Below are 27,745 nucleotides of genomic sequence, written 5' to 3'. Positions count from 1 at the left end.
TCTTCACCTTTGTTTAAAGTTTATATCATTACATGTACCGTAAAATGACTAAAGTTCAGCGGGTTCACTGTTTATGTTATGCTAAACCTGTTCGCCGTTGACAGCTGGTCGGCAGGTGGCGCACGGCGGAAGTTCTGGGATTAATATCAACCGTCGTCAGTTTAATTTGGGACGCAGCCCGGGCAAAACTAGCTCTGGAGTGGGTGTTTGTTTGATATAAATTGTAGTCTACTTTCATTTACTACATATTCCTTCCCATAAAAGTCGTCTATATAAACCATTGTACCCGTACCGCCCTCAAAACGCTCCAGCGGCTGTTAGTGAGTATTTTATTTTGAAAATCCAGCCACCGGAAGCGTCATTTATCAGCTTTACAGGCTTGACAGTGGCTACACAGGCACATCAGCTGTACATGCGAGAGGAATACTGACCTAATTAATTGCACAGGAAACAACAACAGAAACGACGACACAACGCAGCGACCGACCGGAGTGAATGCCATTTTTCTTGTAACTGTAAGTCCTTGTACACTTTTCTGTCTTTAGTGGTGTCGTGCCAATTGCCGTTGAATAAGCTCAGGAGCAATCCGTGATCCTGCACGGTGTATAGTGAAATAGAGATGCCAGCAGCTGTTAGCCTCAAGGTGCCTTAAACAGCGGTGATCCAGGATTACACAGGTGGAATACCTCATGGTGCTCTACCTCAACCTTCATGTCTCAGCGCTGGCACGGCGGTATTGCTTGTTAAAACGACACGGAGAGCAGTTACTATACGAAGTGTCATGTTATTGATGCAGCCGTCTCTTGTTTGTAATTTTGTTACAGTGCAGTGGACTACGCAGGCTGTAGCCATCGGCCTTTATTAAATTATCTGACAGCTAGAGACAATTTTTATCTTGTGTAAACCCTGACTGCTGTTTTCAAGCTGGTATACATAATGCACAAGCCCACCATTTTGGATGAAATGTCTCAGAGATATTATCTCAGCAGTGGGTTTACTCATGCATTACATTTGACTGACAGTCATCCATCCGTGCAGTTCATCATGCACTAATTTACACTTCAATCAGTCAGTTAATCCCCACCCTGTAAGAATCAAGTCATTCTTATAGAGTGGAGCTTAACTAAGTTATTTACATGATTATTTTTGTGTGTTATCTTGTGTTATCAATTGATTGATAAAGTAAAGGTGGTTAGAGATCCCAACACAGGCCACCACAGCCTTCAAAAGCTTTAAGCAAGCATGTAGTTTTCATATTTTTAATGATAAAATGGTAGACATTAAACTCTGTTATCTTGTCCACGCTTTAACAAGCAAATTTGTGGTAGTAATGAATGGCTTTTTATGTTTTATAGTAAGCCATAAATCAATTTGTTGTCAGTTCAGTGAAGTCTTTATTGTTCTGTGTAGGAAAATTTGACTTGCAGCACAATGGAAACAGACCCATCCGTCAGTTAACAGAATGAAAACCATCAATTAGAAAGTATGGCAACCAGCATTAGAGACAATAAATGACAGTGATAATGAATAAGAATTTGGAGAAGTTAAACACAAGTAAGAAAAAGCATAAGATTGTGATGTCTGATGCCAGCAGTGCATATTGTTAATGTTTCCTGCAAGACAAATGAATACAATCAATCAGAAAAATAGAAGTTAGAGACTAGTATTATGTATTTAATATGCAGTCTTAGGTTTTACTCCGTTGTAAAGTGGCCTCATTGTGTAGTCATATCATTTTAACCTCCTACGATATTTCTAAACTATGCATCTATGAAAATATGACGCTAGAATTTGAATAGTTGTTGCTGTAAGGATGTGTCTGTCGTTGTCACAGCAAAATTGGAGGGTTGTCATTATTTTGCTGATTTCTTTCAAGGACTCTGCCTGCGAGAGAAATAAAAACATCTTAATTTCCCTTCCCTGTAGCAGACAGAAGATACTGTGCGTGGGACTTGGTGTCATTACAGAGAAAGCTCCACCAACCTGTCTGCCTAGGAGCCAATACAGAGCTGACAAGCGTGCTATTGACTGCTGTGACTGAGAGATTGGACGAGGAGGAAGAACCAGCCAAAGAGAGAGAGAGAGAGAGAGAGAGAGAGAGAAAGCTTTTCCTCTCTGGATATAAGGGGGTTTTTGGTCACAGAGATCATTGTTTTGCAGACGCTTCTCAAGGGAAAAGTAGCCATTGAAATGTCTATAATGGCCGAGCTGTCATCAGCCCAGGTGACCGAGTGCACCTGAGCAGTACTGGGGCTGCACACACTCAAAGTCACCACCAGCCTGTGGGCATTTAGTGCGCAGTTAAAGAGCAAATCTACTGTGTTACAGATTGAACAACGTGACTGAATCCCTCACATTTTTTTGTCCGGATTATTTTCACCTGGAGGTTTTTTTTTTTTGTTTTTTTTTTGGGTGGCTTACCTGCAAGAGGAAAAACAGGCTCAGGAGGACTAATGACGTTACAGATGACTGTTTGTGGATTTGGGATTTACTGAGCTGTTGATTATAGCACACAAGAAGGCTGTTAGGACTCAAGCGTCCATGTGCAGGAATGCAGATCCACGTATGGAGACAGACCATACAGGTTTGTGTTGGCAGTTTATGTTGTGTGAATGTGTGAGAGCTAAACAACTGTGCCTGGTGATCACTACTCTGCTGTGATTTTTTTTTTTTTTGAAACAGCATCTTTGCAGAATGTGTTATAGCAGCATTACAGTTTTAAAAATGTGGTTGTTACAGATGTACATGTTTTCAGTTTACACATGAAATGATCTTAACTCTCTGCTGAAGTTGTCTGCTGTCTTGAAATCTTAACTACAAAGTAGTAACTCTGAAAAGAGACTCACCATCTGCATGTCTTTAAATACTGACCAATGGTGATAAAGTAACATTATTTCCAAGCATATGGATATGTAGCGTCTTGCTGACATCTACAGTGTCTGCACAGCAGATGCTTGTGAAATCTGTTTCATTCATGGCTATATAGCCCCATAGTAGTCTCCTGGTGAAACATGGTGGTGGAAGAGGCCTGCTCACGTTTTGAACACAGTGTCCCAGGACTCGTACTGTTCACTCCCCCCGTTTTTTTTTTTTCCAAAACTGCTGTAAGAACTTGCATGAGAATTTGGGAGTGGAAAAAGTGCAGCATGGCTCTTCCAGATGCAAACTCCATGCATTTCTCATCAAGCCATACGTCTGCATTCCTCAAGTGTTACTTTACTTGAAAGAATTTACTTTTATACCTCAAGACAACAGATACCTAAGTGGAGGAACATGTTGTTGACCATTGTCACGAATGCAATACAAGAATCTGCATCTTGCTCCTTTCTTGTGATTCATCCAGCTAGGTAATTATTCTCCAGCATGAATTTATTACCATGACTAATCACTTTGAAATGGCAGAACTTCCTCATCACACTTCCTGGAGGAAAGGACATTAAGTGTTAGGAAGTTAGCTTAGGGCTCTGGTCGGCCTGTGACTGTGTCTTTGGCATCATTTAATATATGGTACATTTCCTACAGTGCTGATAAATTGGGCAAAGTAACTTTTAGAGCTGTTTTGATACTGATACCAGTGTAGGAAATGCCTCTGATACTGCCTGAAATGCTGGATTGGGTATTGGCGATAACATGAGTCTTTGCATGAATCCAATATCTTGGATTTTGTTAATAATCTTTAAAGTAGTTTCACACACTGTTCACACTGACACACAAAATGTCAGCAATATGGCAATATCTTACACAGCATAAAAGAAAGTTATATTGCATTAATTCTCTGCATGTACTTGTTCATGTTTTACCAAGGATTTAACCAGGGCCATGCCATGCAACAATGCAGGGTCCATACAGGGTTAGTAGGATATAGCAGTGTTTGGTTTTTTGGGGGTTTTTTTTTTGGTTTTTTTTGCAATGGTATTGAATTGGTACATGGTATCGGCTGATTTGCAAGTTCAGGTATTGGAATCGGTGATGGCGCTCACATCCCTTTTACATAAAGGTTTCATGTTTAATCTGTGTACCCCACATGAATATGACTTGCATCCAGTACTTTTTTATCTTAAGTGATGTAAAACAAGTGCACCGAGGAACACAAATAATAGTTTGGACTGGAGGACCAGTGGAGGTTTTATTGTGTCATAAAACTCTTGTGTGTTTAGTTACTGCTGTGGTTGGTTGAACATGAGAGAGATAACAACATAGGAGAGAGGTAGAAATGTTCATTATTTGCATGTAGCAATCCTCCAAAGTGTTGCATGCCAAGCAGTCATTTTCACTTTTGTTGTGAACATACCCCTGGGTAATACGCTACAAGAGTAGAGAGCAGTGACTTAAAGATTGCATAACTAAGATTGTTGCCTGTGTCTTTGGCTAAGACAGAGGGACTAGACACCTGCCTCTGACTTCTCTTTTTCATTTTCCTTTTTATACTTTCATGTCACTTGAACTAATAGTTTAAAGAAAGGGCGTTCACAAGATTATGAGTCATGTTCTACTGCCTTAAGAGTCACCGTCAACAGGATATTATCAGAAATGTTGCATAATGAAACAGACTTGTTTGTTCAACTACACTCAATCAGGGAGCATTTCTTTGTAGTTACAGCCAAAGGCAGAAGCCCGAATTCTTACGTAAGGGGAAGATGTCAAGTGCTGTTTGTTTCTAACAGACCAATAAAAACTGAGCTATTTTTGATAAGGTGTTTGTCATTACCGTCTTCTAATGTTCAGATCCAGTATATTACATTCATGTCATTGTAAAGGGAAAATGATTGAAGTAACATTTGTATTCTTTGCTCTCCCTGCAGAGTAACTTCGGTTAGAGCAGTTGGATTTTATTTGCATAAACACTTGTTATCAGGTTGATGTGTTATAGGTGTTCAAATTCTTTTGAGTGCTTCCTCAAGGGCTGAAGCACTGTTGTCTGTAATCAAGGTAGAGAAGGAGGAAAAAACCAATGTACAAATGTTAATAGGAATGTTTTTCTGAAAACTTTCTACATATAATATTACATCAGATGAAACTCTTGTCATATGCGAGATGAAGACATCAGTGACTAATTTTGCTCATTTTTAACTAATTTTCTCTCTCTTTCTTTCACTCTCTAGCGTAGCGTTTGAGCAGCTGAGCCCGTGAAGGCCCCAGTGACGGCCATGTTGGATCTCTTCCTCAGACTGCTGGTGTCGACCCGTCTTCACCCGTCGCCTCACAGCACCTGGCTGCCAACCTAACTCCTCGCTCCCTCTCTCTTCCCCACGTCTCTTTCTTCCACCGCCTGGCCGGGAGAAAGGTAAACATATTGTGTTTTGTAGGTTGCAGTTTTTATTTGGAAAGACTGCTTGATTACTTTTGGGTAAATGTTTGAGTAAACCGTCTATAGATGCAGGATGCACTATTTGATTGATAGTTGTAATTTCTATGAGAGGTGTGTGTGAAGCAGCTCAGACTGTCATGCAGGGAAACAAAACCTTCAAATCTACGTATCTCATCAGTACTTCCCTCAAAAATTCTATTTATGAGGAAGGAAACAAGGAAACAAAATCCACCTACCAGCACCACTAAAGCTCTCTGATTAACATGTTATCTTTTTTGTTAAAACCGTACAAAACTGAAGTGTAAAAACAGCATAGTTTTACAGATGTTATGTGCTGGACTGTTTCTAGGTCAGGGATTGATTTTTGTTACCTATTAACTTGGACAGGCACTCTGTTTACTCTTGTTTCCACTTTTTGTGCTACGTCATGCTAACTGGCTTTAGCTACATATTTAGCACACAGACTCGAGAGTCCTTTCCTCTTTCTCTCTGCAAAAAAAAAAAAAAAGCCAATAGGTATATCTCTAAAAAAAGTGTCTATCCATGCCTTTATATCTTTATATTACTTTGCTTTGATGGCCCTCTTATGTTGAATGAATCTAGGGGAAATATAAAGCATACTCAGATAGTTCTGTCTCCTGTTTCTAGGTCCTTGGTCCTTGTGGAAAATGTCCTATGCACACCACAAGCTGCTCGCCTGGAGCTTACCTCACCTCCTCCTCCTCCCGCTGACCTACCTCTTGCTCTTAGCTTCTCCCACAGGTAAAACAAACCCATCGTCACCCTAAACTAAACTGGCAGAACCGCATTTGTTGACAGAGAACTGATAAGGAAACTCACATCTGTGCCTCATCTCAGCACTCATTTGCACAATAGTTTCACACGCCTCTGATTACTCAGGGTGGGTCTGCATCCTCCTTGCAATGTTATTATGATGCTTACACGGTTTTAAGTCGTTAGCCGGTGTTTACTGTCCTTCTAATCTGAGGCTGCGAGACAGGGGACTGTTGGCTCCCCTACTGTGTGTGTATGTGTGCTGTCTTTCTGATGCCACTCTGCTCAGTGGGTTACAATGAGAAACAGGACAATAGGGGCTCTGTGAGTGGACATTTTGAATGTGTATGTGTGTGTTGAGGGGTGGGGGACACAAGAAGAGCGAACAAGGGGTGGGATGACTAAACTGAGGCCAAATGGTTCCTTCTCAAACAAACTATGGTGCTTTTGTGTGTTTTGGTGTGTGGCAAGACCTGTGTTTTGCAGACTTGAGTTTCACTGACGTCCCATAAAGTCAACCTTAGCCTTCTTGTTGCCATGGTAGCAACAGTTACGGGTATGACATTGTCTGAGACATTCGATGAACTGTGTTTTTTAGTTTTTCTTTTAAAGCAGCCACAAGTGTTGTCAGCCTTGCCATCAGCACGACAGGCTCTCAAATGACTAACCTTGCACTCAGCTTAATCTTATCTTTAAAATATTTAGTGATATTGCTGCTACCTGTGTTTGTAGAACATCAGTGTCAAGAGTGATAATATTGAAAGTGATAATTCTAAGATTTTTACAAATTTGAGCCCCTTTTTTAAACTATTTATGGCTGACATTTTTCAGCAATGGCTATTCAGTGTATTTACATCCTGCAAGTACCTCTGTATACAGCAGTTTTCATTGTTAGTGGTGAAGTCATTCCTGTGCAAGATTCTCATTTCTGACTTACTCATGAGGAATTCACAGGAAAATGTAATTCAGTGTTACTGTTTTTTACAGGGTTTTTTTTGTTTATCTCACTGGTGTTTCCCACAAGATAACAATCTATGTGTGGCAGAAGCTTACGATGGGGTGAGGGGGTGGGGTTTTTTGCGGGTCCATGAACACAGCACAGGGGAACATTTCATGATTTTTTTTTTTTTTCTTCAGCAGCATTTTTTAGAGTTTTAGCTGCAGTATAGATTACTGGATCAGTCCATCTGATCAGAACTGATTAGTTAACTCGATTAGTTAACATTTCTTGCTACAACTCGATTAGTTGTTAGTTCTATGAAATGTCAGAAAATGGTGAAAAATGTTGATCAGTGTTTCCCATATTCATTATACTGTTGTAATGGGGGCGGCACGGTGGTGTGGTGGTTAGCACTGTCGCCTCACAGCAAGAGGGTTCCTGGTTCGATTCCAGGAGTGAGCCCTCCTGTAGGGAGCTTGCATGTTCTCCTCGTGTCAGCGTGGGTTCTCTCCAGGTACTCCAGCTACTCCACAGTCCAAAGACATGCAGGTTGGGGAAAGGTTAATTGGTGACTCTAGATTGTCTCTAGGTGTGAACGTGAATGGTTGTCTGTCTCTATGTGTTAGCCCTGTGATAGTCTGGTGTACCCTGGACAGGTCGCCCAATGTCAGCTGGGATAGGCTCCAGCCCCCCCGCGACCCTCAAGAAGAAGAAGTTCCTTAAACAGATTTATTGTTATTAAATAATTTGGGGATCAATTTACTGGTCAACAGCTAGTGGATTAATCTTTTAATGGGTAAGAATGAAACAGTAAGCCAATCAGAGGCCGAGTAAGTCAGAGCAGGTCAGGTCATGCCTTTGCTATCCTAGGAAACACAAATTTGCTTACTGGTCACTCCCCTACAGTCCTGTTAGAGATGTATAGAGTTATTACTACAAACCCAACAATTGTTACTACTGCCGCTACTTTGCATCTAAACATTTCAGCTGAGTAAACACAAGGTTGTTTGGATTGTGAAGCAGTTGAAGTAAACACAATACATAGATTTGTCTCTGAAGTTAAAGCTGACAGCAGTTATTATCCAAAATGCATCTAAAAATCAAGACATGGGCGTTTCCTGACAGCAGATTAGTTTTAAACATTTAAACATAAAAGGAGCAGCCATGGTGAGCTGTTAGATGAAGGGTTGCAGGCTCCAACTTTTTAGCCAGGTAAACAGCTCCTTTTACAGTGTCCTCCTGTTGTGTGGGAAAATGACTTGAGCTGCGTGCAGCATGACCTCAGGTCACAGTTGCTCAAGGAACGAAGACAAAAAGGCCTATTATTGATTGACGTTTGAATTAAAAGGACACACATTAGTTTGGCTGCATCCCCAGTTGCTCCTTGGTTATAGGGTTTGCTGTTGGCATCAGATCAATCAGGACTGAAATCTTAAGGATTGTAACTCTTTTAAAAATTTGTTTAAGGGTCTATTAGATCCACATCTTTGCAAATGTAGCAGCAAATACTGTTCTACTAAGAAATGACACAAGTGATTATAACTGGATATGATTGTTAACTTGTTTGTGTATGCATGTGTATAGATATGATCTGCTTCCGTGTGTCGCCGTTCAGGGCTGCAAGATAAAAAATAAAACAATGCTGAGTTCTATTTTCATCACAGCAGTTTTCTTAATCCACAGAGTGACTCAGCAGTTTTCCTTTTACCTGGACTGTTATTCACGGCTGGTTTGGCTTCTATGCCTGTGTGGACAGTCATTGAAGTAGTGGTGAAATATAACCTCCCATTTCTCTCTGTGGTTACTCTTGCAGTCTGTGGATTTTTATTGTACCTGACTACACATTGACTTTCCCGTGTTGGACAATGGATGGATTGAACTGAGCTCATTTGATACTGCTAAAGCTTGAATGAGAATATCACTCTCTGTGTGCGTAACACGCACACAGAGAGAGCTAACTGTACCAGCTCACTGCTGATATGAGTCTGATATGGTCTGGCTCAGAGGGTGGAGTTTCGTGCATACTGCATACTGTGCTTTGGGTTTTAATCAGTGTCTTGTTTTGTAAGGGGAAAGCCTCACTTCCTCTCTCTGCTGCTGACTTGGCTGACTGCTCAAATTGCGGCTGCATGTCGGCTTTTCTGAGAAATGTTCACTCGAGGCCTAATCTGTGAAAAGTCTCACTGTGGGTTTCACTTTGCCCCTTTCCCTTCGACAATGCCAAGAGCACCCAACAATGCCCTGATTGATGTAAACAAGTGCAATCTTGAAAAGCCTGGGAAGCACTGCCCGGTGGCAGAGCCATGATGTCGCCTTTGGCAGATCCTTTTGATCAAACTACACGCTACACAAAACTCTTTTGAGAATTTCTCAGCAAGGAAACCGTCATCACCAACTTCCTTTTAAGTATGACCTGATGCAAAAGATGTTGATGTCTCACAGTGACTTGTAGTTTTGAACATCAGTACAGTGTGTCATTGTTTTCTTCTTCCTTCTGTCAATCCGTCTCCATCCAGGTGTGTCTGCAAATCTCTGCCGGGTGACTGGCGGGGTGCTGGGGATCCACTGGAGCAGCATCGTCAGCCTCGGGTGGCACTCTCTGGCAAATGGGAGAGGCGGGGCGACATGCTGGGAGTCCTGCTGTTTGAACCCAAGCTGCAGTGCCGTGTGGAGCCTCGGCGGGCAATGTGTGCTTCTCAGCTGCTCGCGGAAGAGGGGCTGCCCAATCACCTCCCTGCCCCAGCCCTACCAGGAGTCCCTCGGCCTCCTTCAGCTGCTCTCAAAGGTATGGAGTGCAGCTGAAATCACATTTCTAGTGATTTATTTTTCCTGCTCGACCAGTATGCCTTTTCAAGATGGTAATGTCACAGACAAGGGCAGTGCCAACAGGGAAAAAGGAAATTAAACATCTTTTACCTGTCTTGGTGAAAAGAGACTGGCATTGTGTTGGGATTTGATGTTTTGATGTAAGCAGAGACACCCTGAGTTGAAGTGTGCGTGCAAATATAGTAATTTATAAAATATTTTTCTTGTCTGTAACTTTTACTTTTAAGGGTCCTGTCATCACAGCAAAACGTCGAAGACTTCGTCACGCACAGCATGCAGAAAGCCACACACTGGACACAGAACCCCTTACCCGCACGGTAACTTCACACAATATTAGTTATCTTTTGAACTTGTATGTCGATTTTTGCATTGTTTGCTCAGATGCTGTGAATTATCTTTGCCTTATTTAGCAGAACTGAAATAAGTTTGCCGATAGATGACTGCTGAGTGTCATCTAGTTCCATTATATTGGAGAGAAGACAGACATCTTTATGGACGATATCTCCAACACTCAGCAACTCACACCAAAACAATCTAGATTGATAAATAGTACTAAGAGTTATGGGGTGAACTGTCCCTTTAGATACTTCTTACCCTCATTCACTATAGTCACATGGGAGTGTATTGGTAGATTCTACAAACAAATGAACCTGGAAAAATGAATAATGTGGCTCCTTAAAGGTTCCCCAAATTGTGCCTCAAATCTGCTCTTTGCTACTCTGAGCTCATCACATCATTCACACCTACAATCTCTAACTGTTTCTACAGGACAGTCCCAAACTGGAAACCGCTCACCTAACTCCAGCAGTACCCAGCACTAGTACACTTCTCCAGACAGCCCAAAAGAACCTTAGCCAGGTAGCCAACGGGAGTGCAGACATCGCTGCAGCTCCATCACAGCAGAACTCAACGGCGGACAGCACCATTGATACTCCTGCGTCTTCCAATGGCAGTGATGTCAGCACACCCACAGCCACAACTGCAGCTGCTATCATCACAACTCCAACACAGGCTGGTAAGGAGGCGACTGTCTGCAGCAGTCAGCGATCACCTATTTTCAGCTCGTTCAGTAATACGTCTTGTCCTCATTTATTAATTATGAACTCATGAATAATGCAGCTGCACTGTGGTTTTGCAGCCTCAGAGGAAGATTTCACACGACATCCTTTCTTTTCTTTGTCCCTTTAAAGTTTGCATTATTCTGACGCACACGCTCAAAAATTTGCAAAAGATCCTGTATCGCGTTGTCTTTGTTTTTATTTCAGCCGATGTTTGACAAAATGAAGGTGTACTTTGCCCACAAATTTTATGGCAGACTGCTCAGATGTTATTTCCCTCAGATGAAAGCAACATGTGCTCTGGGTATAAGGCCAAATGAGTGCAAGCAATAGGAATGTGCTGAGACATGCTGGGCTTCTACAAACAGGAATAACTCGTATAATCCGTGTCTCCGCCCTGAAGGACAATACTGCCATTTAACTTGCATTCATTAATAAATAGCAACAGAATAGCATCACACATGACATATTTTAAGGTATTTTAACAAAGAATACTGTAACTAGAGCAAACAGTAACCAGTTGAGCTGGTCTAAATGAAAGCATAGGAGTTGTTTCAAAGGTCAGCTGCGTTTTACAAGGACTGTCATACACAACAGGAACTCGTTATTCCGAAATGGAACATCTCCCATTCATAGCTTGATCGCAACACAAACCAATTTACACATAATCATCAGTTTACTAGTCATGTGGAGGAGGATTTGGTCTGTGAGAAAAATTGCATAATATCTGCTGCAGCTCTGAAGGGAGTTTTGTCTTGCCTGACATCAGACAGAATTGTTAACTAGTTAAACTCCATTTCTGTCTTCAGTCTGATATTGCATCCACTCAAACCAATTTTTGTGGGGAAGGGGAGTTTCTTTTTTTCCTAACCAGTCACTAGAGACAAATGTATTTGCTTAAATCTAAAGTCATTCTAAGTCCACACTTAGCGTAGCCATGCCAACATACCCAATTTGCCAGGTTTTAAGAGTCGAGTGGAGCACTGAAAAAACAGACTACGGTGTTGGGTGATATTGTGAAGACATCTTGATTTAGTTCCCAACTGGTGGGTTGTGGTCCAAAAGTGGGTCGCAGGTCCATTCTGAAGGAACCACAGGTGACTCGCAAATGTGTCAAGTTTGTAAAAAACACACTTTATTTTTACGTACAGTGCATTTCTAGCAAAGAGCTTTCATTTTGAAAGTGCTGTTTTCTGCTGTGGAGTGAGTGACTAATGGACAGCTCCGTGAGAGAAACAATAAACTCGCTCGATGACATGGCCAAATACAAGCATGACACTGACTGTATTTAACTGTGTGGACCTTAAACTAATGACTAAGGAGAAATCTGGACCCCGTGGGTGGACCAGTTGGGAACCACTGATTTAGGACATAGAGCCTTGACAACAGCTTGTCTGTAGCACTCACCATTGTTGTTCTTACTCCCCACTGGTTCTGGCTACACCGCTTGACAACAGCGTCAGTACCACATGCACTGCTCATTGGATCGTTTTTGAATTTCAAACGAGAAACCAATGTCTTCATGTCACAATGCCAGATGAATCGACTGGAGTGGGCCGATTCCAGCTCTGGACCCATGCACAGTTTTGTCAAGTCTGAGAAAATAACACTGATGATGTCATAATGGTTAGTTTTTAATTGTATATCAGTTTGGGCTTGAGTTGCATTATGTGAACTGTAGGATTCTTTTGGAGCTCGACCCAGACTAGAGACTGAAATTCAGGATATTTTGGCCTCTGCTACATCTTTTTTGTTTTGTTTTGTGGATGCATACTGTGTGATAGATTCACTTCAACCAAGGATGTGCTAAAGGACTGTATTACATCTTGCTGTAAATACAATTGTACATAATTTCTCCTACCTCATCCCCAAACCATCCCTTTCATCCCCCATTCAAATCTCCAAAACATTCTCTTTTCAGCCACCACCCCAATCAAGAACCAATAAATAATAATAAACCTAATGTACAGACATGCATCGACAGGTTTATCCACTCACAGACATGTCAACAAAAAACTCCATTAGCAGAGAATACCTGTGCAAATATAAACCCACAGTAACAGCACAAATAATACAAAACAATAGGCAAGAGGCTGTGGAAGAGGGGAAAGAAGAGACTGCTGAATCAATTTAGTTTCTCTGAACATTCAGATCACATATCTAGCCTTTTTTGTCAGTTTGTTTTTTTAACATTTATCCCTCATGATTCCCCAAAATTAATTGGATTTCAACTGTGAATCACTGGAGTTCACCTTGAGCGTCACGGTTGGTCTTAACACACTCGGTTTTCTGTGATTTTGCATGTCTAACAAGGTAGAATATGATATTTAAATATTTTTTTATTTATCTTCCCAAAAGATTATATTGAAGAACATTTTTTAGCATTTTATTTGTTACTAAAAAACTTTACGTGCCCATTGACCCCAGGGTTTGTTATTAATTCCTCTCTTGTTGAATACTCCACTGTCTGACTTGATCTTGTCTTTTGGTGGCTGTGTTGTGTTTTTGGCATCATCTCTGATCCTGTGTTGTTTTCTGCGACAGTGAGGGAGCTGGTGGTGTCAGCAGGAGAGAGTGTGGAGGTCACGCTGCCCCGCAACGACATTGAGCTCAACGCCTTTGTCGTCCCACCACCCCCGCCAGGTAAAACCATGGAACTAGAAAAACTATCGCAGTTGGTTACCTGGACACTACCCGGAAACCTGTTACTCATTGTTGATTTAATCATGTAATTGCAGCAGTTGTCGTTAATATGTAGCAGAATTTTATTTCTCTTTCCCAGTGTAGGGATGATAGTGAGTTGTCAAAGCTTTCCAGTCCTCGAATATCTGGAACATTAATGTGACTTTAATGTATTCTAATTTCAGACTGACTAGCATGTGTAATGTGATATTTTTAGCGTGATGAGTTATGAAGCACGACCTGCTTGACGGTCGCACTCCTGAGTCACCATCAGCGTACTGTATGTCACACTGAGCAGTTGCCAGAGAATTTCAAATCCTGACTGGAAAAAGATTATACAGTTACGAAGAGAGACGCACGTCATCATTTTGTTAATCCCTTGATCCCTCCCCAACATGCTCGAACCATCCCAAAATCTCTCATCTGGAAATGATCCTCATCTGATAGATTTTAATTAAATGCATGAGCAGTTTTATTTAACGTTGCTGCTTCTTCACAGGGACAAGCTATGCATTTGACTGGCGTCTGATAACTCATCCCAAAGATTACAGTGGGGAGATGGAAGGGAAGCACAGCAAGTCGCTGAAACTCAGCAAGGTACGGATCACAGCATTCATATTCATGTTCTGCTAAAAATAAAACGTGCAGCTGGAGCTTTATTGAATGTATAAACATAAGATTACAGCAGACTGTGGAGAACGCAGATCGTCTCAAGTATTTCACTTCCTCTTTCTGCTTGCCTGACTTGCTCTCTCTCTCTCTCTCTCTCTCTCTCTCTCAGCTGACTGTGGGTCTGTATGAGTTTGAGGTGACAGTGGACGGGGAGGGGGCCCATGGAGAAGGTTATGTCAATGTCACAGTCAAACCAGGTGAGGACGAAAATATTAAATCCCATTCATATTGTGGTGAACATAGACGTTGGCAAAACAAGCCCAGGTTGCTACGGACATTAAATAGCCCAAACACACTGCATGTCTTTCTCAATGTTTAATTCTTGATTTCTGAGTACTATATTCAGCTCAGTGAATATTTTTGAGGCTGTATTTTTAAGTGTCAAGCACATATACTGGTAAAAATCTCAGTCTGTGTTACTGAGGACATACTTATGTCTCTTCTTCCTCTTTTGGTTTTTTTTAGTTTTCCTGTTTGGAATATGTTGTCATGGTTTAAACTGTAAAACTTTCCCTCTTTCAACATCTCAGAATTTGAGTCAAATGAAGTTGAATAGTTCTCAAGGCTGATGCTGGTACCAGTATATTGATAGCATGTGGATATCACGATATGTGACTATATATCATTTTAGATTTTGTGTTGTGTTTTTCTGGTTTTAAAGGCTACATTACAGTAAAGCGATGTAATTTTCGGAACATGTCAGACTGCTTTAGCTGTTCTATTATTTGCCTTTCCTCACTTAGTCATGATATCCCCATTACTGATAATTATTTATCAAAAATCTCATTGTGTTAATATTTGCTGGACGCACCAATAGTCACTTCTAAAATATTGCAGCATATTGGGTTATTTGGTCAAAAATATTGTAATACTTGATTTTATCTGTGTCTCCCAGCCCTAGTTGGTACAGACAATACATTGCAATATGTGGTGGAAAGGAGGTCATGTGGCTCAGGTGCTCTCTGTTTGGGGGCACCTTGAAGTTGCTTGACATCCTCCTGGATCCACACTAACTATATATCTATATGTGCAATCTATCCCTTATTTTATTATCCCGAAACCTGTGCTGTAATTTTGCTGTGTTGGTCTATTCTGTATACATGGTATTGATTGTACATCTGCCTACCCTGGGAGAGGGGTCCCTCATTGGTTGTAAGAATGTAAGAAACCTCCCTCTCTAGGTTTCTTACATTTTTCCCTTATTTAAAGATTTTTTGGGAAGTTTTTGCTCATCTGAATAGAGGGACAAAGGACAATAGGTGTCATATGCTGTGCAGATTGTAGAGCAGAGGGGAATTTGTGATTTGTGAGCCTACAAAATCACAGTGAAATAGCAAACATGGGAAAGCATATGCAAAATGAAACCCAATCTCAAATCACTGTAACACTGATTGAAAGACACTTAATGGTATATTTTGTAGTAACAGTAAAACCTACAGGATCAAAAATAATCAAGGTTTTTTGTGACTAATATTTGATTGTATTGTTTTCCTGAACTGCGAGTGAACGTGATATTAAATAAACAGGAATCAGTGCACAGTTCTGCCTCGTGCTGGTTAAATAAACTTGGATGTTACTGCTGGAAGAAGGCTGCTTTCCTCCCACACACAGTTATATTTGTGACTTTTACCAACGTAGCCACTGACTTTGTTCACACTGCCTCAGTCACACACTTCCAGTACGCTAGTTAATTTCTTGTTTTCCACCTGACAGAACCGCGGGTAAACAAGCCTCCTGTTGCCGTAGTTTCCCCCAAGTTCCAGGAGATCTCCTTGCCAACCAGTTCCACAGTCATAGACGGCAGCCGTGAGTGTCCCACGCTACGCACACAAATACACAAACATATTTAGCTCCAGCTTAAGAGACGGGGCCTTGCACCTAAAATATGTTATCATTTTCTTTCATCCTATTAAATGTTTTTTAAATGTTTTGCCTATATCCCCTGTGTCCCTCTTCCTCTGTGGCCTTTCTCCTCCCTACAGAGAGCACAGATGATGACAAGGTGGTGGCATGGCACTGGGAAGAGGTGAAAGGTCCCCTGAGGGAGGAGAAGGTCTCTGCCGACACCCCTGTCCTCACCCTCACCAGCCTGGTGCCTGGGAACTACACATTCAGGTACAGGTGGAGCCCACTCAGCCTGTAGAAATGGATGACCTATGTTAACAGTTGTGTTTTCCATACAGTTTGTGTATTTAACCTAACATCCTTTCTCAGTTTAACAGTGACAGACTCAGACGGAGCCACAAACTCGACACAGGCCACACTCTTAGTCAACAAAGCCAAGGATTACCGGCCTGTGGCTAATGCCGGCCCTAACCAGGTCTGAAGTATTTTCTGTTGTCTTGGATCCTCTTAGACATTTTAGAAATATTTATGTCTGTTTCTAAAGTGGTAGCAAACATATACAGCTGTTGTTAATTACAATGTTAGGTGGAGTCCTTTTACAGTTCCTCACTTTTTTTTTTTTTCATTCCACCTGGTTCTGTTTTTAATGCATCAAACCACTGTTTTTGTAATCGTATGATCGTGTAGTAGTTTACTTAAACTTGAAAATATCAAAATGCAATTTCATTTTCCAAACAAGTGCACTCCTGGTAACCAATAGCTGGTCTTTCTTCATCCAGGTCATCCAGTTGCCACACAACTCCATCACTCTGAACGGGAGCCTAAGCACAGACGACCATGACGACCTGTCCTATGAGTGGTCCCTCAGCCCCGCGAGTAAAGACAAGGTGGTGGAGATGCAGGTGAGATACTCAAGGACTATGCACATACCATAATCCTCATGTTTCACTTAATTTTTCCTTGGATAAGAAAGTCACGGCATCTTTTTGCGCTCTTAAGGGCGTACGGACGCCGATCTTGCAGCTGTCAGCCATGCAGGAGGGAGACTACACCTTCCAGCTGACCGTGACGGACTCAGCCGGACAGCAGGACACCGCCCAGGTCACTGTCATTGTGCGGCCAGGTAAACAGCTGGAGAGCAAAAGAGTTCCTGTTTATGACACCTCAGCACTTCTGAGTCGTGTCTTCAGTGAAGTTGCCAACTCCGTTTTGAAGCCTATTTATTCAGCTGTGTGCACTTGTCCACCACTTAGAGAGTGACAAGAATTAAACCCCTTATCTCAACACTTCAAGTCCTCCTCTGTGCTCAATATGACCTGTGTTAGCTCCTGTTTGCCCTCACTCTCTTCCACAGGTTCAACACAAATATACACATGAAGTGTGAAAAGCACACTGAGCCACAGTACATAATGTAGCTGTATTTATACTGCACCTATATAATGTGTGAAGCTGATGTCAGTCCTCAAACTGCTGTTGGGAAATCAAATTTGCTTAACCTTTAGATAACAGCAGTTTTAAGTGAATGGGATGTGTGTAAGTAGGTGCATGTGTACGTCCAACCTGATAAGCACCTGGTGTCAACTTTAGACTGCAAACAAACACTGGCCAGACACACTTTGAACAGGATTTGTCATGTGAACACAAGTCCACCTCCAAGGTCAGACTGTGTCCACCATTTCAGTAATAATGTCTGAAAGAAATTGGGTGTCCTTAGTTTGTAACAAAAGTATTTTTCAGAGCAGGACTGCTGTTCTCTGATCATACAGTATGACCCTTGTGTACTGTATCAGGTTGTCCTTTTCATGTCAAAGTGGGGTGTTTTTCTGGAAAGCAAGTACTATTAAATTCATTTTTTAAAGTTTGCATTATTTAACTAATCTAACTAAATTTTTATTTTTTTCTTTCTCACCTCTGATTGAAATATTGGTCCATTCATCAAACCATCAGACACTGATCTCATTTTGATAAAAGCTGGATAAATTATGCATGTTGACCTAATTTAAGCGCAGAATCTCATAGTTTGAACAGGCTTTCATGCTGCACCATTGATTCCATTCGAAGGTTGATGTTCTTTGTTAGTTTGCATTGATTGTGGAGGAAATGCTTCTTGTGGTTTTTATTTCAGCTCCGAGGATAACCAGCTGCTTTTGACAGCCATCAACCCACTTGATATTGTATCTTTCATGTGGGTTTCACAATGGAGGTGTATTTTTAATTTCATCTCGCTGTTCATCCTCCAGAAAACAACAAGCCGCCAGTAGCAGATGCAGGACCGGAGAAAGAGCTGACGCTGCCTGTCGATCGCACCACACTGGATGGTAGTAAGAGCAGCGATGACCAGAAGATAGCCACCTACCACTGGAAACAAACCAAGTGAGTCAGACACAGACATATCCACACGTCTGGCTGCAGGCTCCTAGTTGATGCAATAACTTAAGCACAGTGAAATAAAAGCTTCATTGCAAACACAGTATGATACAGTTCAATTCAAATATACAAGAAAAATGATTTTGTACTTCCCTCAACTGTAAATGCTCTTTCACACTCCCTCTCACTTTCTGTTTCTGTCCGTCTATCCCTTCATCAGGGGTCCTGATGGTGTGGAGATTGAAAATGCAGACAGTGCTGTTGCCACGGTGACAGGTCTGGAGGTCGGCACATACGAGTTCACCCTGACTGTAACTGATGAGAGGAAGCTGCAAAGTAGCGACGCTGTCACAGTCATCGTCAGAGAAGGTTAGAAGTGTATGTGTGTGTGTGTGTGGGTGTGTGGGTGTGTGTGCACACACCTGTGTGCCTGTGTGTGTGTGCGAAGGTGGCTGGAGTTGGAGTCAGACTGTATGTAGACTGAATGTATTTGTGAATTAAGGAAGCATTTACACTTTTCATGATGTTTTGATATCTTAAGTAAATCTTATGTTATAGTTGCAACCTTTGCTTCCTTATAATAATTACATGTAGTGGAATTTTAAGCAGTAAGCTGCGAGAGACTGTGGTCTCCAGTGATTTTAGAACAGCTAAGGGGCATTGTTAGTCAAGACAAGGAGTGGAGTGGCAACTTGGAGCACCTACACGTGACGTCAGGAGAAAAAACATAGTTCTCATCATGTTGCAGTCACATTACAACCACATGTATATCTACCATCAGCAACTGTTCACTACTCACTTTCCCCGAACTGTTGTCACTTAAGTTGCCAGCAATATTTTTGTTAAAGTGCAGCCCAGTTACTTGCTGAGTAACCACACTACATTGTAAGAAAATGCTATTGTTAGCAATTCACAACATGGCTAGAAAAAATGAGCATAGATATGCAAGCCAGCTAAAATTCCGGCATTAACATAGATTATTGGTGTAGTTTGTCCGGTTTGGATGGAGATAAAAGGCTGGTGGATTGGTTGGCAGTAACCACAGATGTATATCCAATAGAGAGACAGGACACAGTGGGTCCCCCCTCGTGCTGCTCAAATATGAACCCCTGTCAGCTCTTTTTGTTTCTGTAACGGCATCTTTGCAATTTTTGTGCAGTTATTGAACGACACCATTGCATATTATATTTTGACTGTTCTCATCCTGGTGGATGGTCAACGATTCAGGCTTCAGCTGGCAGTTGCCCTCTTTAGCTCTGGCTCCCATATGACAATAGGTGGCTGGTTGGCGCATTAATACTGAAGTTGTAAAGCGGTCACAGCTGTATGTTTTTATAGTATTTTACCGCAGCTCTGAATGCAGCTCATCCCATCATAATCAATAACCAGAACTATCTGCTTTATAAAACAACATATACTATGTATTCAGACAGAACTGAATGTGCCTCTTGTTGACCATGGCAAGCCTGTTGGCTTTGGGGTCACTCCTACAAAAACAGGAATGAAACACAGATAGCCTCTTAGTCCTAAAAAGACAACAAGTGAGTGTTCCAACAAGAGAAACTGAATGCTCAACTACAAAAATATAAATGAGGCAAAGATATGTCTCTTTACATTACTGCAAAAAGAACTCTCAGGTAAAAATAAACCCTTCACAGGATGATTTGTCAGCTGTTTAGCAGGCACTTGAAAATCCTTGTTATGATGTTGAAAGATAATCCTCCTAGCAATCCTCAGTTTGTACAGTCCATAGCTATAACAGGTGGTCCTGTGATTTACAAAACATCTGGGGCATTTTCTTATGTATGGTGGACACTGTTTTTTTTTTACCATACCTTAAGCAGCCTCAGTACACTTGAGTATTTTCCAAAGTGCCTGAATTCAGTGTCTTTGTTTTACCACCAGAGCTGGACCAGCCTCCAGTGGCTCGCGTTGTGTCGAGCCCACCCATCAGTCTGCCTGCCAGGACTGGCACTCTAGATGGATCTCACTCCACTGATGACAAAGGTGGAGTCAGCTATCTGTGGACCAGAGATGATAGCAGCCCTGCTGCTGGGGTGAGACTGGCCTTTGATTCAATACTACAAATCATTGTTTTTTATGACAGTTTACAGTGGACCGAATATAAAACTAAAGAAAACTCCACCATAACATCTTTAAACAGTTAAATAACAGCAGCTTGTAACCAACATCAGACATTCACAGTATTAGAAAATTAACAAAACATGTAAATGTTTTAACACGCCTTTGTTTTTGTTTTAATAGGATGTACTGAACAACTCCGACCACCAGGCAGTGCTGTTTCTGGGAAACCTGGTTGAGGGGAAGTACAGCTTCACCCTGACTGTAACTGACAGTAAGGGACAGACCAGCACGGATAGGGGCACTGTGGAGGTCAAACCAGGTGGAGTGAACAGACTGAGAAAGCAGCTGTTTCATTACTTTATCTTTATCATTGTGTTTCCTCTATCCACTGCAACACACTGAATATTTCTGAGGGTCATTGACGGCTATTTTTTAGCCAAAGTGGGTACATCAAAAAGCATTTTATCATGTAGTACCTTTTTAGGATGTATTGGAGTTTATGTTTGCCTTCAAACAAGTCCATGTATGCAAATGTTTTCCACGCAGCAAGAGACTCGACAACCAACAGCAGAAGGTTGTGCAGGTCAGTGTGCAGCATACGGTGCACAGACACAAACGCAGCCAGAAACTAATCCGTCATTTGGTGCTCTGGCCTCCTTCCCAGATTTGTGTCAGATGGGTCCTGCAATCAGTCTCATGTTTTTCTCCTTGTTGCTTTTTCTTTCCCACTTCACTCCTCTCTGCCCCTCCACTCCTGTCCATGTCTCCTCTGTGCTTTAATCTCCTTTCTCACATTTGTTTTCTCCTCTCTGTTTATCAGACATATGGGAGCGTGACCTGGTGGAGCTGCTGCTGGAGGTCTCTGTATCCCAGGTCTCCCACCGTCAGCGCGACATGCTGCTGCGCCAGGTTGGGGTTCTACTGGGCGTGCTTGACAGTGACATCATTGTGCGAGAGATCAGTGCGTTCAATGAGCACAGGTGAGTCGTTCTGCACCTTTTTGACCATCTCTTATTATCAGCCCAACTTTATAAAGCCAGTAATGAAACACATAACCGTAACCATGAGAAAGGCTTGAATGAGATTGTCTTGATTCAGCTTGTTTGATGGACATTTGTATGTAACTAAGCATTTTTCCCTTTTTCTTTCCATTTCAGCACTCGTTTGGTCTTCCTGGTGTCAGGCGGTCCAGGGCGCCCTCCTCTGTCGGGACGCAACGTTGCACTTGGCCTCCGCAACAAACTGCGCAAACAGAAGAATGACTTTCTCATCTACAAGGCCCGACGAGTGGATACAGTCAGTGAGTACCTGACATATATAGTTATAGTATTACAGTATACACACACAACAAAGGAAGAAGAGTGAGGAGAACATACTCTGTAATGGGGCTGCATTATTCATTTAATAGTTACCTTAATCAGGATTTTGGCTTCCTGTAAATTGATGAGTACAATCAACTGCGTTATTGATGTTTAAAATGTGTGCTCACCTCATAGTAAACTCTGCTGCATATCATATAAAGCACCTCCTAAACGAGCAGCCAGCCTCCACTTTTGGGGAGCTGTCATGCTGCTGTGCGTACCTTGCACTGAATATTGCAGTTGCAGCTGCAGGTGGGCAAAACAAAATTCAAATGTCTGGAGCAGTGGTCGAAGAGCTAGTTCCTTAAAACAGATCATGATCTATTGTACGGAAGTTTAAAGATGAAAGTGCAATATTTTATTGTCCCTAAAATCTGTGAATAATCATAATAAATAATCATGATCTCAATATTAATCAAAATAATCTTGAATATCATTTTGGCCATAATCAAGCAGCCCTACATTGTAAGCAAAATCAAACAGTGCTATGCTGGACATGAATTTAAGATTGGATTATACTGTATAAATTAGTTTACAAACAGTGTAACACAGGCTTTACAGTTAGAATCGTATAATATTTATATTTTCCAGGTTTTTTGTACACTTTGCCACATGATATTTACCCTTGTGTTCTACTTTCTCAAATATTTGTCAGCTAATAACAGAGACTGATGGGACTCAAAGGTCAAATCAGTAAGATTTTTTAGTTATCCTTCTTGCCTCTGTGGTAAAACTTGTACGTTGTTATCGTCTTCAGTGCAACTATTTTAGGTTTATGTTCTATGATATGCATATTGTTTGTAGTTAGGTAGTTCTCTCGTGGATATTACAGCTGTAGTTTAATCTTTGTGCACTCTGCTGCTCTCCTTCCTCAGTCTGCCAGCTGAACTGCTCGAGTCACGGTGAGTGTGACACGTTCACTCGGCGTTGTGTCTGTCACCCTTTCTGGATGGAGAACTTCATCAGAGCTCAGCTTGGAGATGCAGAGAGCAACTGTGGTGAGTTAAGATGAATCTTAACTTAATATTTTAGTCCTATAACTGTGGTTCGTGCACTACTGGTACGCTACTGGTCATAGTGGTGGTACCTGGAAAGCCTGATACTTTCTGAGATGGTACGCAGTGTAAAAGTTTGAGAACCACTGTTTTAGTTAGTGCTTTACTTTGACATGTATTTCATTACATTGTAATAATATAATGTGCTTTTGTCTCACTAAATATTTTTTTCAGAGTGGAGCGTATTATATGTGACAATAGCATCCTTCATGATTGTGGTTGCCATAGCAACAGTTGTCTGGGGGATGGTGTGTTGCTGCAACAGGTGAGCACAATTTCTAAAATATAAAATATTGTTATGATTATTACTAAATGTCTTTGGACACATATACAGTGTATAGAAATTATTTAAACTTTCTGGATTGCATTTTACCCACTTCTTTAACTACCTCTACACCATCTGATGATATTTGATGTGTTATGTCTTTTTCCTGAAAGGCGTAAGAGCAAAGTGCGCAGAAGCAAAAGCAGGTATAAAATGCTAGAAGCTGATGAGCAAGACAGCCTGGAGCTACAACCACCAAGAGCTGGTAAGACACACACACATATTAACCACTGCCACCACCACACACTAAAGTTCACTGTACCATGTACCAGGCACTGCAGCATGTGTAAAGGTTCAATCTCAAAAATTATATTGAAATTCAAATAAATCATAGACATCAGTAAGTTACACACAGTTTACTGTTTATTCTCATGGATGGATTACTGAACAGCTCTACCAGGCACAGGCACAGGCCTCTCCACCTGCAAAATGTCACTCAAATTAACCAGTACTGACCATGAAGACACACAGAACAACCGCAAGGAGACACAAAACAACAAGAGGGAAGTGACAAAATGACCAAAAAAAAAGACATAAAACAATCAAAAGGAGATACATAATAACAAAGAGACACGAATAGACCAAAAAAAGACACAAAATTACCATAAGGAAACAATTTTATCCAGTAGGACACAAAATGACCTCAAATGGACAAAAAGTGACTAAAAATTAGACAAAACAACCACACGAAGATACACAATGACTACACAGAGACACAAAACAAACAAAACAGACACAAAATCACCTCAGTAAGATGCAGAATTGCCAGAGACAGACACAGAATGACCTCAGAGAGACACAAAACAACCATATAAGAAACAAAGTACCTCAAAGAAAAACAAAACCACATAGAGCTGCATAAAGACTATCAAGACATGCAAAACCACCACAATATCTGTGTGTTCTGCAAGTGCGAGAGGCAGTGAGGCCTTTTACATATCTGTGTAAATAAAAGATTAAATACAATATTCTGCTTAGTTTGACACGGCATCATTTTGACATCCTACCGTTTCTTTCTGTCCTCCTTCTCTTCTACCACATGCCTCCCATCAGCACGCTTGAAGCCGGTGCCCGCTCCCACCTCCTCCGCCCTCATGCACTCGGACTCTGACTTGGACAGTGATGATGGGCAGGGCGGGGTTCCGTGGACAGAGCAGGAGCGCGGGCATCTCCTGCGGCCCCAGAACGGCTCCCTGAGGAACGGCCAGGGGCCGGTGAGGGGCAAAAAGCAAAGAGAAGAGCTGCTATAGCAAGAGAGGAAGGGGGGAGCTTGCCGCTGCCCTCACACGTACACCTCCACCTCCAGCTATCACGCCCACTCTTTTCCTCACTTCTCCCGTTTCTCTTTTGTTGTTCTTCAACACAGAAACCTCACGCCTCTCATCCATGAAGACAAACTGTGTGATACCTGGATTAAGGAAGAAAAAAGAGGAAAAACATGCTGGAAACATGTTGTCCCACTATCACAGAAAATACACCACTGTACTAACATTTCCCTGCTCCCACACTGAGCCACTATGGAGGAAACACACGCTACCCTGAGAAACAGGGCTGAGCACTGTGCTTTGAATTGTGTAAAAACAAAACGTAGATCCCTATTATTTAACACAGAGACATAACGAATGTACTGTTACCCCTTACGGCGCACGAAGTAGCCTGAGTGACACTTGACTTTCTGGATTTCAAAACAAAATCTCTGCTTCAACGACACGAAAACCAGCCACTTGACACGCTCACACCTTGCCTCTTGTAGACACGCATGCACACGCACAAAGACGTCATATTCACACTGTTCCAGGTCAACCTGATGCTACCAAACACTGCCATGTAAAAATCAATGGTTAACTCTGCTCTGATGATTTTTCGTTAGTGGCCGACATGGTCGTCGGAAAGGAAAAACACAACCAAAACAAGAGCTACCAACAGCAAAGGACCCTGCTCCAAATAACAAAAAAAAATTGCATGAAGAGTGACAGATTGCAGTTCTGGTACAACTGGATGCTGGAATGATCGTCTGCATGTTTGTGTGTTGGGTGTATGTGTGGATTTTTCTGGCTACTGTGTCAAAAGATGTTTCTTCAGAGCCATTTGTATGTTTTTATTTCTGTTACCCTGTGGAAGAGTCGCAGGGTTGTCAGCGATGACACTCAGAGCCAGAAGATCCTTTAAAAAGAAACGTGTGCTTTTATTTTGAAGTCGTTGGGACACACTGGAATACACAACACTAATGAGTTTAGTCTCAACGGAGATGATTACGAGGAGAAGTTCACAACACAACAAATGGGACTGCTTCCTCACTCACCTCGATATGAATTAATGTAACAACTGCTTGAAACATGAAGACCGCTTAAGTTTTTGTATGTTTTTTTTGTTTTGTTTTGTTTTGTTTTGTTTTGTTTTACAAACAACTTTCAGGCTGTGATTAGATGTTGATGCACTTTGATTTCATGTCTGTCAGCTTCAGTCTCATTTTTTCTCCTGTTGGTTTAAAAGGGAAATCTGTGATGGTTAAAGTTGGAAGAGTTCAGCCATAAAAAACAGGATTTAACTGCATTCAAAATTATTTATTTTCCCGACTTTAAAGGGACAGTTCACCCTAAAACCAAAAATACAGATTGTCCCTCTTACCGGAAGTGATGTTTATTAGTTTAGACTGTTTTGGTGTGTTAGTCAAGTGTGGATGGCACTCAGCTTGTGGTGCTTAAAGTGCCAAAAAATACATTTGAAAAACTCAACAGCAATGTCTCTTCTAGAAATCATGACCTGGTTACTCAAGAAAATCCACAGACCTTGTTGTGAGCAGTTTCATGTAGGAACTATTTTTTCTACGGAACTACACCTGCCAACTGTATCACTGTGCAGAAGGAAGAGTGCATCTACTGCTAGCTCACCTAGCACCCCAGAACAAGCTGACCTTAAAGCTCAACAGAGGAGGATGCCATGGATGTATAAAGAGAAGTGTATACAGCAGTGGAGGTAGATCCCAATTTATTCCTATGAACATTGCTCAGGAGCACATGAAGCCAAAAAAAACTTCTGTGGTATGAAAATATCTGGATTTCCTCCATCGTGGTGACCAAAGAACAAGTGCACTATAGAGACATACAGCAGCTGAGCAGCTAATTTCTGCAGGTCAGGCAGCTAACTTCCAGTTTTGCCCTTTGCTTACTTAAACGAATATACGACTTGTATTTTCGAATATATGACTTTTGGAATGCTGTTAGACCGAATTGATCAAATTATGATAGTGAAAAGAGTCATATTGTGGGGGTTATGACACTCAAAAAAATGTAGCCACTGATTTAAAGCAGTCACTGTTATAAACATGAGCCTCTCGTCCATGAGTAGATGCACACTTCCTTCTGCACAGTGATACAGTTGGCAGGTGTAGTTCAGTAGACAGAAAATAGTTCCTACATGAAACTGCTCACAACAAGGTCTGTGGATTATCTTGCGCAACTGAATCATGATTTCTAGAAAGAGACATTGCTGTTGAGTTTTTCAAGTGTATTTTTTGGCACTTTGAGCACCACAAGCTGAGTGTCATCTAGTTCCATTATATTGCAGAAAAGACAGATATCTCTACAGATGATATCTCAAACACTCGGCAGCTCACACCAAAACAATCTAGACTGATAAACAGCACTACAGGTAAGAGGAAAAAATACGTATTTTTGATTTTTGGGTGAACTGTCCCTTTGAAGATGAAGGAAGAGGATGTGTTAACAAAAGTGAATGGAGCTCAAGTCCAGAAGCACCTCAGTAATAATTACATACCTGTAGGCTTGGAATGGAAATGCTGATGTAAGCTAAATGTGTGGCAAAGTAGGACTTTAACTTTTTAATCTTTTGAGGTCATTTTTGTAGTTTCTGTGCAAATTCAGCAACCAGTTATAATCTGCTGGGCTCCACATATGAGGATCACTTTTATCCTGTTTTTCCTTTTGGCAAACATTTAGTCAGTTCAATTTGGGGATTATTAAAATTACACAAAAAGGAAACAAAAATTAGACATTAAAACAGGTATCATCAAACTTCCTTAGACCTGAAACTGTTTTAAAAATAACTGTCTTCCCACAAGTAAGATGCAAGCAGAAGGTTCATCTGTGGGATTTTTTCTTTGCCATAAAAACAGTGAGGACAGAACACACATGGCTGTAAGAACACAGACGATCTGTAGTGACAGGTGTTTTGCATTGAGGGACACTTTAACCAAATAACTCTTCCTGCAACATGTCAGTCTGTGATTGTTTTGCATGTGAAACTGGCCACAGTTTGAGTCACTTTTTCTTCTGTTCTTTCTGTTGAATGTTAAAAGGGTACACCATTGATTTACTTCAACTTGTACTCTGTGTGAAATAAGCAATCATTGAAACATTTTGCAAAAAAAAATGTCTATTTCTCATGCTGATGTCAGTTCTGCTGCACTAGTTTAGCATCAGGTGCA

At 41.4% G+C, this 27,745-nt stretch overlaps 1 protein-coding gene across 3 annotated transcripts; it reads left to right on the top strand.

Annotated features, from left to right (window-relative positions):
- Positions 1–17: 17 nt before the first annotated feature.
- kiaa0319l (KIAA0319-like ortholog) lies at positions 18–26,019 on the top strand. 3 transcript variants are annotated; one of them, XM_049601829.1, is made up of 25 exons: positions 18–515; positions 1,930–2,584; positions 5,103–5,284; positions 5,957–6,070; positions 9,539–9,807; positions 10,076–10,165; positions 10,617–10,863; positions 13,451–13,549; positions 14,088–14,185; positions 14,370–14,457; positions 15,974–16,066; positions 16,243–16,375; positions 16,475–16,580; positions 16,885–17,007; positions 17,105–17,228; positions 18,346–18,478; positions 18,693–18,841; positions 20,378–20,529; positions 20,738–20,876; positions 21,378–21,537; positions 21,715–21,857; positions 22,794–22,916; positions 23,148–23,238; positions 23,412–23,503; positions 24,352–26,019. In XM_049601829.1, exons 4-25 carry the CDS (start codon positions 5,977–5,979, stop codon positions 24,546–24,548), a joined length of 2,943 nt encoding a protein of 980 aa, XP_049457786.1. In that variant the 5' UTR covers positions 18–515; positions 1,930–2,584; positions 5,103–5,284; positions 5,957–5,976; the 3' UTR covers positions 24,549–26,019. The 3 variants fall into 3 exon arrangements, with proteins under 3 accessions (XP_049457786.1, XP_049457785.1, XP_049457787.1); XM_049601828.1 differs by having other exon boundaries at positions 1,927–2,584; XM_049601830.1 differs by lacking the exon at positions 1,930–2,584.
- The last annotated feature ends 1,726 nt before the right edge of the window (positions 26,020–27,745 follow it).

This window comes from Epinephelus fuscoguttatus, linkage group LG17 (genome assembly GCF_011397635.1).
Source record: "Epinephelus fuscoguttatus linkage group LG17, E.fuscoguttatus.final_Chr_v1".
NCBI lineage: Eukaryota > Metazoa > Chordata > Actinopteri > Perciformes > Serranidae > Epinephelus > Epinephelus fuscoguttatus.
The sequence above is the reverse complement of the archived record's forward strand: the minus strand, read 5'-3'. Positions and strand labels throughout refer to the sequence as shown.

Excerpts from the sequence above, each read along its gene's own strand:
- kiaa0319l (XM_049601830.1), top strand. The coding sequence starts at position 5,977 with ATGTCCTATGCACACCACAAGCTGCTCGCCTGGAGCTTACCTCACCTC. Across the intron at positions 20,877-21,377 it reads CACTGTGGAGGTCAAACCAG|ACATATGGGAGCGTGACCTG; the intron begins GTGGAGTGAACA and ends TCTGTTTATCAG. Across the intron at positions 21,858-22,793 it reads CCGACGAGTGGATACAGTCA|TCTGCCAGCTGAACTGCTCG; the intron begins GTGAGTACCTGA and ends CTCCTTCCTCAG.